This window comes from Eptatretus burgeri, chromosome 14, assembly GCF_056783735.1.
Source record: "Eptatretus burgeri isolate ZD-2024b chromosome 14, Ebu_testis_v1, whole genome shotgun sequence".
Classification (NCBI taxonomy): domain Eukaryota; kingdom Metazoa; phylum Chordata; class Myxini; order Myxiniformes; family Myxinidae; genus Eptatretus; species Eptatretus burgeri.
Window position 1 is genome coordinate 59,002,683 of NC_140974.1, and position 12,117 is coordinate 59,014,799.

Genomic DNA, 12,117 nt, shown 5'->3' on the forward strand with positions numbered 1-12,117 from the left:
TTCGAGTGCGTCCCTTGCCCTGAGGAATTTGTTTGTTAAGTCATTGCTTGTTTATTAATGACCGAATGTTGGCTTCTGTGTTTGAGATTCCATTACCGTCCGTCCGTCCGTCTTGTGTGCATGTGCAATTAAATGATTTCTAAGTGCACTCGTGTGTATCTGGTTTCCACCATCTTTCTCATATTGACCGACGTCAGTTAATTGAAAACCCCTGGAAGAAAATAAACTAATGATATCCACTTTATGAGAGAGACAGAGAGAGACAGAGACAGAGACAGAGACAGAGACAGAGACAGAGACAGAGACAGAGACAGAGACAGAGACAGAGACAGAGACAGAGACAGAGAGAGAGAGAGAGAGAGAGAGAGAGAGAGAGAGAGAGAGAGAGAGAGAGAGAGAGAGAGAGAGAGAGAGAGAGAGAGAGAGAGAGAGAGAGAGAGAGAGAGAGAGAGAGAGAGAGAGAGAGAGAGAGACAGAGACAGAGAGAGACAGAGACAGAGACAGAGACAGACACGCGGTCACAAGGTTCGGGTGGCGTGTCATCCAAATTGAGCCTTAAACTTGCTATTCATGGGATATGAACTCCCGGCATTTACGGTTCCCGTCTTATCGCTTATAGTTTTGGGTTGAGGCCCATACATACATGACAATACATTTTTAGCTCGCCTGTTCGAAGAACAGAGAGCTATAGCGATATCCCCGGCGTGAGCACACTGAACAACAAAAATTTTTTACTGGAGATGTGTAAAGTGATTTAGACTAATTTGGGTACGCTGATTTCAAAAATCATAACCGTTTTGCTGTATCACGTCAGGATTTTCAGTAACAGAAATATTCCCATTGCCTAGAAGTCAGGATTTCAATGAAATTTACAAAAATTCATTTATTCATTTATTTCATCATGAATGCTTCAAAATTATAGAAATTACAGAAAAACTCCACTAGAATGTAATTAAAAATGCTTTAGGCATTTGGCTTTGCGTTTGTGCTGCTCTGTGTCAGTTTCACGATGCAGGAACCAGCAGAAATCGCTCATCATGTTCGGGTTGTGCCGCCCTTGGTAACGCGTCTCCATGAGTGAAATCTCTTGGTGGAATCGCTCGCCGTGCTCGTCCGAGACTGCTCCCAAGTTGTCAGGGAAGAAGTTCAGGTGCTGGTGTAGGAAATGGATTTTCAGGGACATCCTGGAGCCAAGTTTCCTGAAGGACTCCAGCAGCTGCTGCACTATTTCTTCATAGTTGTCCGCGCGCTTGTTCCCCAAGAAGTTGTCCGTCACAGCTTTGAAGCTCCTCCACGCTGCCAGCTCTTTGGGGTTTAGAGTTGTCGGAAAAGTTTCGTCCTTCATAATCTGTCGGATTTGCGGTCCAACAAAGACACCAGCCTTGATCTTGGCCTCTGACAAGGTGTTGCCAAACTTTTCCTTTCCTTTTCCAAACTTTTCCTTACTGCTGTAGATAAAAACCCACGCCCATTCAGATCCATTGCCCGTACAAAACTTTTCATCAAGCCGAGCTTTATGTGGAGTGGTGGAAGGAAAACCTTGGCTGGGTCGACAAGGGCGACATGCTTCACGTTGTGTCGACCAGGTACATGCTCTTTTCGCTCTTCCCAATCTTTCTTCGTCCAGTGATTCTTGTCGTCTCTGCTATCCCAGAGACAAAGGAAGCACATGTATTTCGTGTAGCCTGACTGCAGCCCTAACAACAGCGCCACCACTTTCAAGTCTCCGCAGATGTGCCAGTTGAAGTCATTGTACTTGATGGAATCAAGCAGCTGCCGCATAGTCTCATAGGTCTCTGTCATGCCGAACGCGTGAGCCAGTGGGACTGATGGTTTCTCGTTGCCATTGTGGAGCAAAACAGCCTTCAAGCTGTTCTTCCCCGAGTCGATGAAGAGGCGCCAGTCTGCAGGATCGTGATCACACCCAAGTTCTTTCAACAGACCGTTGATGTCACTGCAGAATGTCATCGTGTCTTCCATCTCAAAGAACTCAGCCATGTCTCTGTGACGTGCTCTGAACAAGGATATCTTGGTGTTAGGTTCAAGTAGATTCCACTGCTGCAGCCTTGATCCAAGCAGCTCTGCCTTCGCCTTTGACAGCAAGAGATCTCTTACAAGATCATTTAAGTCTCCCTGGTTCAGAAGGTGTGATTCTTGAGTGTCGGGTTCAAAAGGTTCATCATCACCATCCTCTTCACCACTGCTTACAGCTATGTTCTGATCAGCTGGAGGTGTTGGAACGGGGTTCTCGTCATCATGAGGCACAGGTTTACGAGCAGAGACGCAGTCAGCGTACTTGATGTGACCTTTATTCTTCTTGTTGAAGCCGGCGATGCTTGTGCAGCAGAAATAACAATCATCATGATGATTCTGCGGCTCACGCCATATCATGGGCACCGCAAATGGCATGCTCGCGCGCTTGCCCACCAACCACTGAGTCAAGGTTGTGTGACAGCTTGTGCAGCAGATGTGTGGTGCCCAGCTCTGTTCTTGGTCCCCCACCTTACACCCGAAGTAGTGAACGTAGGCGGCCTTCATTTTCACTGCTGTAGATATACTTCGCTGTTGATCTTTTTTGGTATACCGACCACAGACATAACAGAAGTTGTCAGGATGATTGGTACAGGAACGCCTACTCATCTTTATCTGAACGAAAGAAATATAACACAAGTTAACAACAATTGTACGAAATAGACATGTTACAGACATATGTAAATTTCATTGAAATCCTGACTTCTAGGCAATGGGAATATTTCTGTTCCTGAAAATCCTGACGTGATACAGCAAAACGGTTATGATTTTTGAAATCAGCGTACCCAAATTAGTCTTAATCACTTTACACATCTCCAGTAAAAAAAAAAAATTTTGAAATTTGTTGTTCAGTGGCATCAGCGTGAAAATGTTAAATTTTTTGTATTATGGAAAAACTCCTCGACGGATTTCGACGAAACTTGGTGGGGGGGGTTAGGTATGGTCCAAGGATCATGCTATTCGATTTTGGACTTGGTCCCACCCCCAAAAAAAAATTTAGAGAAAATAATATATATTTTTTTGCATTTCTACATGTTTTAAGTGATTTCCAACCCCCCCCCTCAAAAAAAAATTTTAGAGAAATTTTTTTTTCTTTTTGCATTTCTACATGTTTAATGTGATTTCCAACCCCCCCCCCCCCCCCAAAAAAAAAAGAAAAATTGTTAGAGAAAAAAAAATTTTTGCAACTTTTTTTTTCAACAAAATTTCGATTTCTTTTTTTTTGCATTTCTATACGTTTTAAGTGATTTCCAACCCCCCCCCCCCACCCCCAAAAAAAATGTTGGAGAAAAGAACTATAACTGTCAGCACTGTTGACATATTTAATGAATAAGATATAAGGTTCACTTGAGTGACCCAGCAGTATTGGCGGCGGAGGTTTTGCACTCTCCCGAGTGCTCCCCCTCTAGTTTCCTTTCTAATGTTTTTATCTACCACACTATTTTTTTATACGCCATATATATATATATATATATATATATATATATATATATATATATATATATATATATGTATATGTATATATATATTTATGTATATGTATATATATATATATATATATGTATATATATATATATATATATATATATATATATATATATATATATATATATATATATATATATATATATATGTATGTATATATATATATATATGTATGTATATATATATATATATATATATATATATATATATATATATATATATATATATATATATATATATATATATATATATATATATATATATATATATATATATATATATATATATATATATATATATAGGGGCGTATTATGTGATACCGGTCATCCGTCCGTCTGTCTGTTCGTCCGTTCCTGTCCGCACTCTAACTCCCAAAGTTTTCAACTTTCACGTTTCATATTTGGTACATCGATACAGACTGTGGAGATGGTGTGTCATGACATACGGTCGTCATCTAAAGTGGTTACCATGGCAACCAGGATGCTGTTTTCCATGTAGTAGCACAATTCTGTATATACCTTCTTGTTAGGGCGTATATTGTGCTCACTTGCGCTCTTGTTAATGATTACAATATACAAATACATATATTGCTTTATAATTATACTTCACTGCAATGCTTTATAAAAAATATTAATTATTAGACTCATCTTTTAAAAACGATAAATGTATAAACAGGGGAGCATTGGGTGGCTTTGACACCAACTCTGGTATATAATAACATCCTAACCTGCTTCTCTTCCCTCCATGGAACACCACGCAGTCGCGTGAACAGTTGTAGATGCTCACGTGCTGTCAGCTCATCGAAGAGAGCATCAAACTGTGGGCAGTAACCCAGGCTCTGCTGTGCTCCACTCAGCTCCTGCAGCACACTTCAGCCACCAGGTATATTAAAAAAAACACACACATTCACCATTTTAGACAATGATTGCTCACATAATCACAACTGAACATGGCACAGCACCAAAGGTCCTATGCAACATCGATGCCCCTTCTTAGCAGATCTCAACACAGCCCTTTGGATCCATTTCCCCAGTTGTGTGCACCCCAAAACAATTCGAAATAAACAAGAACAATTCAATGGTGCGAGGAACCTGTAGCCATTGATGCAAGCATTTCCAGATGTGATCTGAGAGTCGCCGGTTAGCATGCGAAATGCGCTCGTCTTTCCAGCTCCATTTACACCCAGAAGGCCGAAACATTCCCCACGACGTACACCCAAGCACAGCCGGTCCACTGCTAACATGCACCCATGGCGCACACGAAACACCTGCAGATGATGCGTGCACGCATGATGTAATGTGTAGAAATGAGTGGATTTGTAAACATTACTTTGAATTGTGATGTGCACAATGTATTGTGGGTAACAATGGTGGTCTTTCATTGAAATGGCACTTTGTGATCACTGTAGGACATCTTTTGGCTGTTCATCATGAGATCAAGAGACTGAACATTACAAAAGTTAACACACAAAATGTGGGAACTTGAATATGATTTCACAGTTAAATTTCCATTCAGCAGCTCGTGGTTTTCACTTGGTGCGAGCAACCGATGACAATTGTATAACCGATTGACACAGGATCATGCCTTGGTTAGGTCAAGGAGCTGTAGAACATCCCCCTCAGCATCTCCGCGTTTAACACGCCGGCGTTCAGCAGCAACATCTTCATCCTCCGACGCAACGGACTTGTCCGACAAAGGAAGTCTCCTTTGCAACACAAAAGACAAAGCACACGCGTGCTTCAATGGACTTCAAATCCTGACTTTCAAAACTGTCCCAATACTTTCAAGTGAGTAATTACAATCTTACCCAATACCGCCTCCTCCACCATTTCCTCTTTCCTTTTATTGATGAACAGAAATCTCAATTCTTCGATATAATTTTGTTTAACCTGAGCACATGCCGCAAGTCTCTAAAAATGACGACAACAACAACAACAACAACAACAACAACAACAACAACAACAACAACAACAGTAATTTCCCATCTGCAAACCACTCTGTTTGCTTTGTATTCATTCAATCCCTCACCCAACATGGACTTGTACAAACATAAGAAAAATGTATTGAATTACATAAACAAACCTCTTTGCCATTACCCATCACAAAAAACTAGCATCCGTTGAAGACAAAGTCTTCGATATCCCCCGCCATAGTAAATGAGGATTAACAAACTTATATTCCCTAAGCGTGTGCAATATGTATGTGAAGTTTCCCCTTGATCTGCCCAGCCATTCTGGAGAAGAAGATTTTTAAAATTTATTAATTTTCAATCCAATATGGCTGACGAACCATGTGACCTATGACATCATAAATTTACATTCTGCCTCCAATCCTCCAGTGGAATACATGTGTGAAGTTTCGTGTTAATCGGATGAAGTGTGTTTTTCTATCCAAGATGGCCACCAAACCATGTGACTTGTGACGTCATAATTTTTACTATGTATGCAGACATGATGGAAGATGATAGTTGCAAATTTTCGCTTCGTTAGGTTATGTGATTCCAGAGAAAACATTATTTAATATTTTCTTGAATCCAACATGGCTGCCAAACCATGTGACCTATCAATTAGAAAATATCAAAAGGCACCAGTTCACCACTTGCTTGATATGTGTACCAAATTTCATAAATATATATTGAGGGGATTTGTAGTTAAGCTCCGGAAACGAAATGTGACGGACGGACAGAACCCATTTCTATATCCCTCGCCAACTTCGTTGGTTGGGGGGGATAAAAAACGAAGTCCCCCAAAATCTCCACTCAGGATTCATTTTTTTATTTTCTCCAATTTCCTTTTCTTATCAATATATGACATTGAGCTGCAGCTGTTGGAGTGGAGATGCGCTGCAAGGTGTATGGACAGGGAATAGTCCTCAAATCCACCTTTTCATGCAATATCATACAACGACCGGTACCTGGGTTTGAAGAAGAAGCCGTATTGGCACATAATCGTGAAGAAGAAGCCTACAAAACCCTCAATTGCCATGGCAACAAGGCCTCGAGTAACGATGTCCCACTGAAACGGCGAATTGATCTTGGCCTGCTGACCTGCACACACAAAATAAAGCGCACGGTGTGTACTCTCACCATTCGACTCCCAAAGGGCCCATAAAGATCTCACCATAAACAGAGGCATCATCATACATACCTATCTTGGCGTAGTATTCATTCATATACTCATTGTAGGCCAGGTCCATCAGTCCACGACCCAGGTTGTAATTGGGGAATATCAAGAACACAGTCTTCAGGTACTCGTTCACCAACTTTATATCCTAAAATTAAAAAAAAAAAAAGAAGATATAAAATAGTCTTACGTCATACACAATCGCTTACCTGATAGGTGAGATGAGAATACCAATCAGAGTCGCTAGGAGTCAGTAGTTTGGTTGTGAGTTTGCACAGTTTGACCAGAAAGTATTTGTTTATACCATTTGGTAGCTGCATCACACCAAAGGCCAGCTAGGGATAACAAGATACAAACAGGTTTATCAGACAATTGTCATTATGTATGAACCGTCGTTTCGGATAAACTCAACCACCTGCCCAAGGAAGGAACCTGCAGCAACCATTTTACCAACAACACTCCCATCACTCAATGATGTGCGAGATGAGACAGAATCCAGCACGTCGTCAATCCCGGATTCTCCTGTTTGCATCAATCACTTCCCCCTTGTCGTAATCCCCGAGTCTCCTGTACGGTTTGAGCGAAAGGTGTTCTGGTCATGGTGACCTGGAACGATCCTCGAATGGCATTCCTCAAATTTATTTGGTAGTTTCTGTGACCCACGTGACTGTCCTTTTAACACTGCAGAGAGAATCGTGCAGAACCATGCTGTGCGCTAGGAGGTGAAGATTGAATTACAGAAACAATAGAATGTCGAGGAGGAGGTAGAACAGAGAATCATCTCCGACTGTGGACAGCAGGTTTGAGCACAGGTATGCACGGCTTGCACTGCCAATGAAAATCTCGGCAGAGGTGATGTGTGATGTGTGATGTGTGATGTGCTTCCTGGTGTTTCGTCGGTGAGAATGGCAGGGGCATCTGTGGTCAAGAACGTGCAGAATATGCCCTTTTAAGGAAAAGCTGTTTAGATTGTACAAGTCAGTTGTCTGCACGACATTTTAATGGATAACTTCCGATTTGCATTCGTTGCTATCCCAGATGCACTTGCTCCCGTCTTTTGGTCCTTTTGAGCGAGATCTCTTATAAACTGGGGAGTTCAGAGAACAACTTACGCTGCGCAGTCTTGAGGGGGGGGGGGAGTCTGCAAGCGGAAAAACTCACACCATTCAGAATCATTAATCACAATCTAATTTGAAGAGGGAAAAAAAAATTTAACTTTTTTTTGGCAATCACAAAGTGTTGAAAAAAGCCCAAGTGTGTCGATTTCCAATTTTGCTAGTGACGTCATACTTTGGAAGCCATACTGATCTAAATGGCGACTTTACATGGAGAAACAGCGTATTTCGAGCTCGGATTCCGATACCGATTCCACCGTCAGTCGCAACTCTGGAGGTTCTCAGAATGCTGAAATGGATCAGTGGGATTTTCAAGAAACTGTGAGACAAAATCATTGATGAAAATGCTTCCGGGGGAATTGTGGAGCCGTATAATGTTGAGCCTTGTCCAAGCGATTTCAGAGGAAGGAAGGGGAAGTGTTTGTGGAGATAAAAACGTTGGTCGCATGATCACTTCAGCTCGGTAGGGTTTGATTTTCTGTTCAATTAACGGTTTATATGTGAGGGATTTTGTATTGATTGAACAGAAACACCCATCGTCGCTCGAAGGGCATGGGTACCGCTCAAGTACGCTCAGACATCATGGACAAAATGGGCGACAAAATGGGCCCACCATCGCAGGTTGACCAGGTGTCATGTATGTTACGGGATCGTCTCATTTCATACTTTCCTCGGACGCCATTTGTGTCTGTGCTGTGTCCTACCGTCATGTCTGTGGGGTGTCGATATCCCTCCCCAGTGGATGGGGGATTGAGGAGGAGAGAAGAGGGTGGAAGGGGTAGAAGGTTGGAGGGGGTTGAAATAGGTAGGAGGGTGGAGGGGATGGAGGGGTGTGGTAGGGGGGTCGGGATGGTGGTAGGTATGGTGGAGAGGGGTGGGTGTGGGATGGTGGTGAGGATGGAGGGGTGTGATTGGGATGGTGGTGGGTATTATGGGGGGATGGTAGAGGGGTGGGTGTGGGATGGTGGTGGGGATGGAGGGGTGTGATTGGGATGGTGGTGGGTATTATGGGGGGTGTTGGAGAGGGGCAGGTGTGGGAGGGGTGTAGAATGGTGGTGGGTATTGTGGGGGAATGGTGAAGGGGGGGGTAGACCCTGAAAGTTTTAGCATCCTAGGTCACATCCTCTCGGAGGAGTAGATGATGATGCATACTTTCTCTCCACTATAAATAGATGGTTGTTCATTTGACTTAAAGGAATTTGTGTTGATAATAGATAATTATTTTCAGATGCTTTTGTGGTAACTGATGGGCAATGGCAACAGGTGTCTGATTCACTGCTCAAATCGTACATGTGCTGGTAGCTGGGTGGAGATGGTGTTACTTTTTGAGCGACGGCTGCTTCTTCCACTTAATCGTGGGGACGGCATCCTCTCTCAATCATGGCAGATAACCACAAGATCTAGCAATCTCTGTTGTTTAAAAACAGTGCTCTCACATGTTCCAAGCACAAAAGCGAACATTTTGTAGGCCCGATCCACACTCGGTTATTTCGGACAAACCTCGTCCAATTTGTCAAACTTAAGGTCTTTCGGCCGACCATTGTTGTAGCATGAAACCATCTCAGTTTGTATAATATACAACTACCAAGGACGCATCGACTCGGCATATTGGTGGAAAATCGAAAATTATTTGCCATTTTAGTTAAATCATACCGCAATGTAACCCATAGACAGTACGGATCTGGTGGTCTACTTCCTTTGTGCAACTTCATGGCTAATCTGAAGAAGAAGAAGAAGAAGAAGAAGAAGAAGAAGAAGAAGAAGAAGAAGAAGAAGAAGAAGAAGAAGAAGAAGAAGAAGAAGAAGAAGATGATTTTGACTTTATCGCAAATTTATCTACTTTGTAATTCAGAAAGAAGACGCATATCTATTTTGTAGGGCATCAAGGGAGAGATTGGCTTCGAGATGGTCTGAGCGTTTGGGTTGCCGTTTAACGTCACACCTGCATTTTCTCAGAATCCACCAGGCATTGATAGACATTCGAGTCAGGATGAATCCGATGGTTTTTGTAAAGTTGTCCACTTGTCAGCCAACACAAATTGGAGATTCTATTTGTCCTTTTAATTAAATACTAGACATCAGAATTTGTGTTTTTTTAATGCCTGAAACAGTTTTGAAATTGGTCTGGATGATGTGTGCGATTCACACCGACGCACGTTCAAAATCGATCATGTGAATGCATTCGCATTCCATGCTTAATGCAAAGTCCTTTCTGACCCTTGTAGGTCTAGATTCTTATCAAGTTCCTGATAGCTCTTCAACAACCTAATATTGAAACAAACACGATAATCTACAACATAATTCCAAGGCCAAGCAATGCGATAACGAGCAATGCCGCTTGTAACACGCCCGGGACGAACGGAGCTTGTACGCACAAGCGAGCAAAAGGTCGAACCTGATCATGCTCAAACAACTGCAGTAAGAATGTGGTAACCGTGGCAGTAATGCCGATGAAGAGGTTGATGATCAGCAGAAAAACGTACGCCGTGCTGGGCTCGGAGAACCAGAAGGAGGCAGGGTACATGGTCGGAGTGATGGACCAACTGCAGGAGAAGCGACAGCATTCCACAACTGTACCTTTCAAGGTCGGCGAATGACTTTTAACACGAGAAATAAAACTCGACCGGCTGGTTTACAAGTCAAGATGCTCCACCAACCCATAGAGAAGGAAAAGTGCGAGGACGGCAGGAAGGTTGCTTGGGGAGGTGTAAGCTGGCATGTCGAAGCCAATCAGGATGATGATGCAGCAAAGAGCTGGGACGAGGTAGTTGAGCTGCAGAAGCAAGGGTGAGATGTTATCAATTTGAACTTGCCCATTCTACTATCTCTCCCCCTATCCCCTACCCTCCTCTCCTCTCCTTTCCCCTACCACCCACACCACCCAGTGACATTGCCTCTGCAACAACCATAACTAAAAAAAATTACATGTAATGAAAGAATGAGGGTGTCATGGAATAGGGACATAAAAAAAACAGGGACAATGAAGCCAATCAAAGGGCACTACCCATCCAAAGGCCTTTCCCACCCACCATGTCCCACACGTAGTTGGCAAGCCAGTAGACGATCGGGTTGCAGCCGCTCACAAACTGCAGGTGCTTAGCTTTGGATGATCTCTCAGCCACAAGGAAAACAACAAAGCTTGCCGGCACGAAGGACATGGCGACGATGATGAAGATGGCAATCACGACGTCGGTTCCTTGCAATCTGAAAGCCAAAAGGTGACAAGGTAACCCTCGTAATGATTGGGCATGTGCACAAAGGTAACGGAAATATGTGAGGTATGACCCCGACTACACTGGAGCACCACCTCCCACTCAGTCTTTCTCATTCATCTTCCTCTGGTGAAATCAGACTACTAAAACATCAGCTTAACTCATACCAAAGCATGTCCTAAGTTTGTTATTGGCTGTCGATCATGCTTGGATCACATCAATGAGCTTTTCTATTACTCCAGATAGTTTCAACATCAACGTTATCATTCTTCTATCAAGCTTGCTGTACACGTTTTTCCAAATACAGATGAGTCCAAACATTATCCTAATCTTTACCATGAGATCTCAGCAGGTATAGATGAGAGTGAGAGAAAAGCCTTACAGATAATCCAGGGAGAGACTCGCACTCGTTTTGTTCATTGGATGGTTGATCACAGTGATCCCTGCAGAATATTGCACTCAAATGAACCACTCGCACAGACACACTTTACCATATCAAAAATGACCAACCACTCGAACTATACGTCATTGGAAAATTGGCAATTTGATTCCGATCTCAGATTTCATCATTGGAAACGAGACGCAAAGTATCGCTCTTTAAGTTTAGCACCAAATATATTTAGCCAGCCTATAGTCCTCCATATTATGTATATGCAGGAGATTATCAAAAATAATTAAGGGAAGTGTGGATGAGTCAGAAAAAGAAAACAGTTTGTGAGGGAGAGAGGGAAGGAGGGGAATGAGGGGAATGGGGGAGTTGGTAAGAAGGGGGTCAAAAAGAATCAAACAAAGTAATTTATACTACGAAGCAGGAATGGTGTGTTTTTTGGCAAAATCCTCCTCCCGTGTTTGGCCGAACTCAACAAAACTTCTGAACTAACCCTTATCCATACCTCAAATCAGCTGTTCTTCATCTTTACAAACTCATCAAACAAACAAAGCCATCCTCGCCTACAACCCATTTCTCCAGTACCATAAGCAGCAGGGTTTCCTCGGGAAGGTGGTAGGTTTGCACGCAGTATGGCGTTGTTGAGCACATTCAAGTAAGTCGGCATGCTGTGGTACCCCTTGTGGTTGTAGTAGACCTGAAAATGAAGAGGAGTGGCACATCTTTAAGTCTACCCGTCATGAGGTCCAGCCCTACCAGGGTAG

At 42.8% G+C, this 12,117-nt stretch overlaps 1 protein-coding gene and 1 long non-coding RNA gene across 8 annotated transcripts in view; one reads left to right on the forward strand and one right to left on the reverse strand.

The window, feature by feature from the left end:
• The window catches only part of ABCA2 (ATP binding cassette subfamily A member 2), an 80,685-nt gene that overhangs the window by 12,845 nt on the left and 55,723 nt on the right, over positions 1–12,117 (reverse strand). For all 4 annotated transcript variants that reach the window (XM_085855060.1, XM_085855059.1, XM_085855058.1 and 1 more), the window contains 10 exons: positions 11,939–12,050; positions 11,348–11,408; positions 10,783–10,957; positions 10,411–10,526; positions 10,149–10,296; positions 6,663–6,786; positions 6,430–6,562; positions 5,101–5,221; positions 4,608–4,783; positions 4,244–4,385 (listed from right to left, as the gene is read on the reverse strand). In XM_085855060.1, coding sequence (XP_085711186.1) covers positions 4,244–4,385; positions 4,608–4,783; positions 5,101–5,221; positions 6,430–6,562; positions 6,663–6,786; positions 10,149–10,296; positions 10,411–10,526; positions 10,783–10,957; positions 11,348–11,408; positions 11,939–12,050 — 1,308 coding nt within the window. The remainder of the gene's footprint in view (positions 1–4,243; positions 4,386–4,607; positions 4,784–5,100; positions 5,222–6,429; positions 6,563–6,662; positions 6,787–10,148; positions 10,297–10,410; positions 10,527–10,782; positions 10,958–11,347; positions 11,409–11,938; positions 12,051–12,117) is intronic.
• LOC147013332 (uncharacterized) overlaps positions 4,274–12,117 on the forward strand; it is a 60,317-nt gene continuing 52,473 nt past the window's right edge. For all 4 annotated transcript variants that reach the window (XR_015051280.1, XR_015051279.1, XR_015051281.1 and 1 more), the window contains exons 1-2: positions 4,274–4,398; positions 4,925–5,303. This is a non-coding gene — a long non-coding RNA (uncharacterized LOC147013332). The remainder of the gene's footprint in view (positions 4,399–4,924; positions 5,304–12,117) is intronic.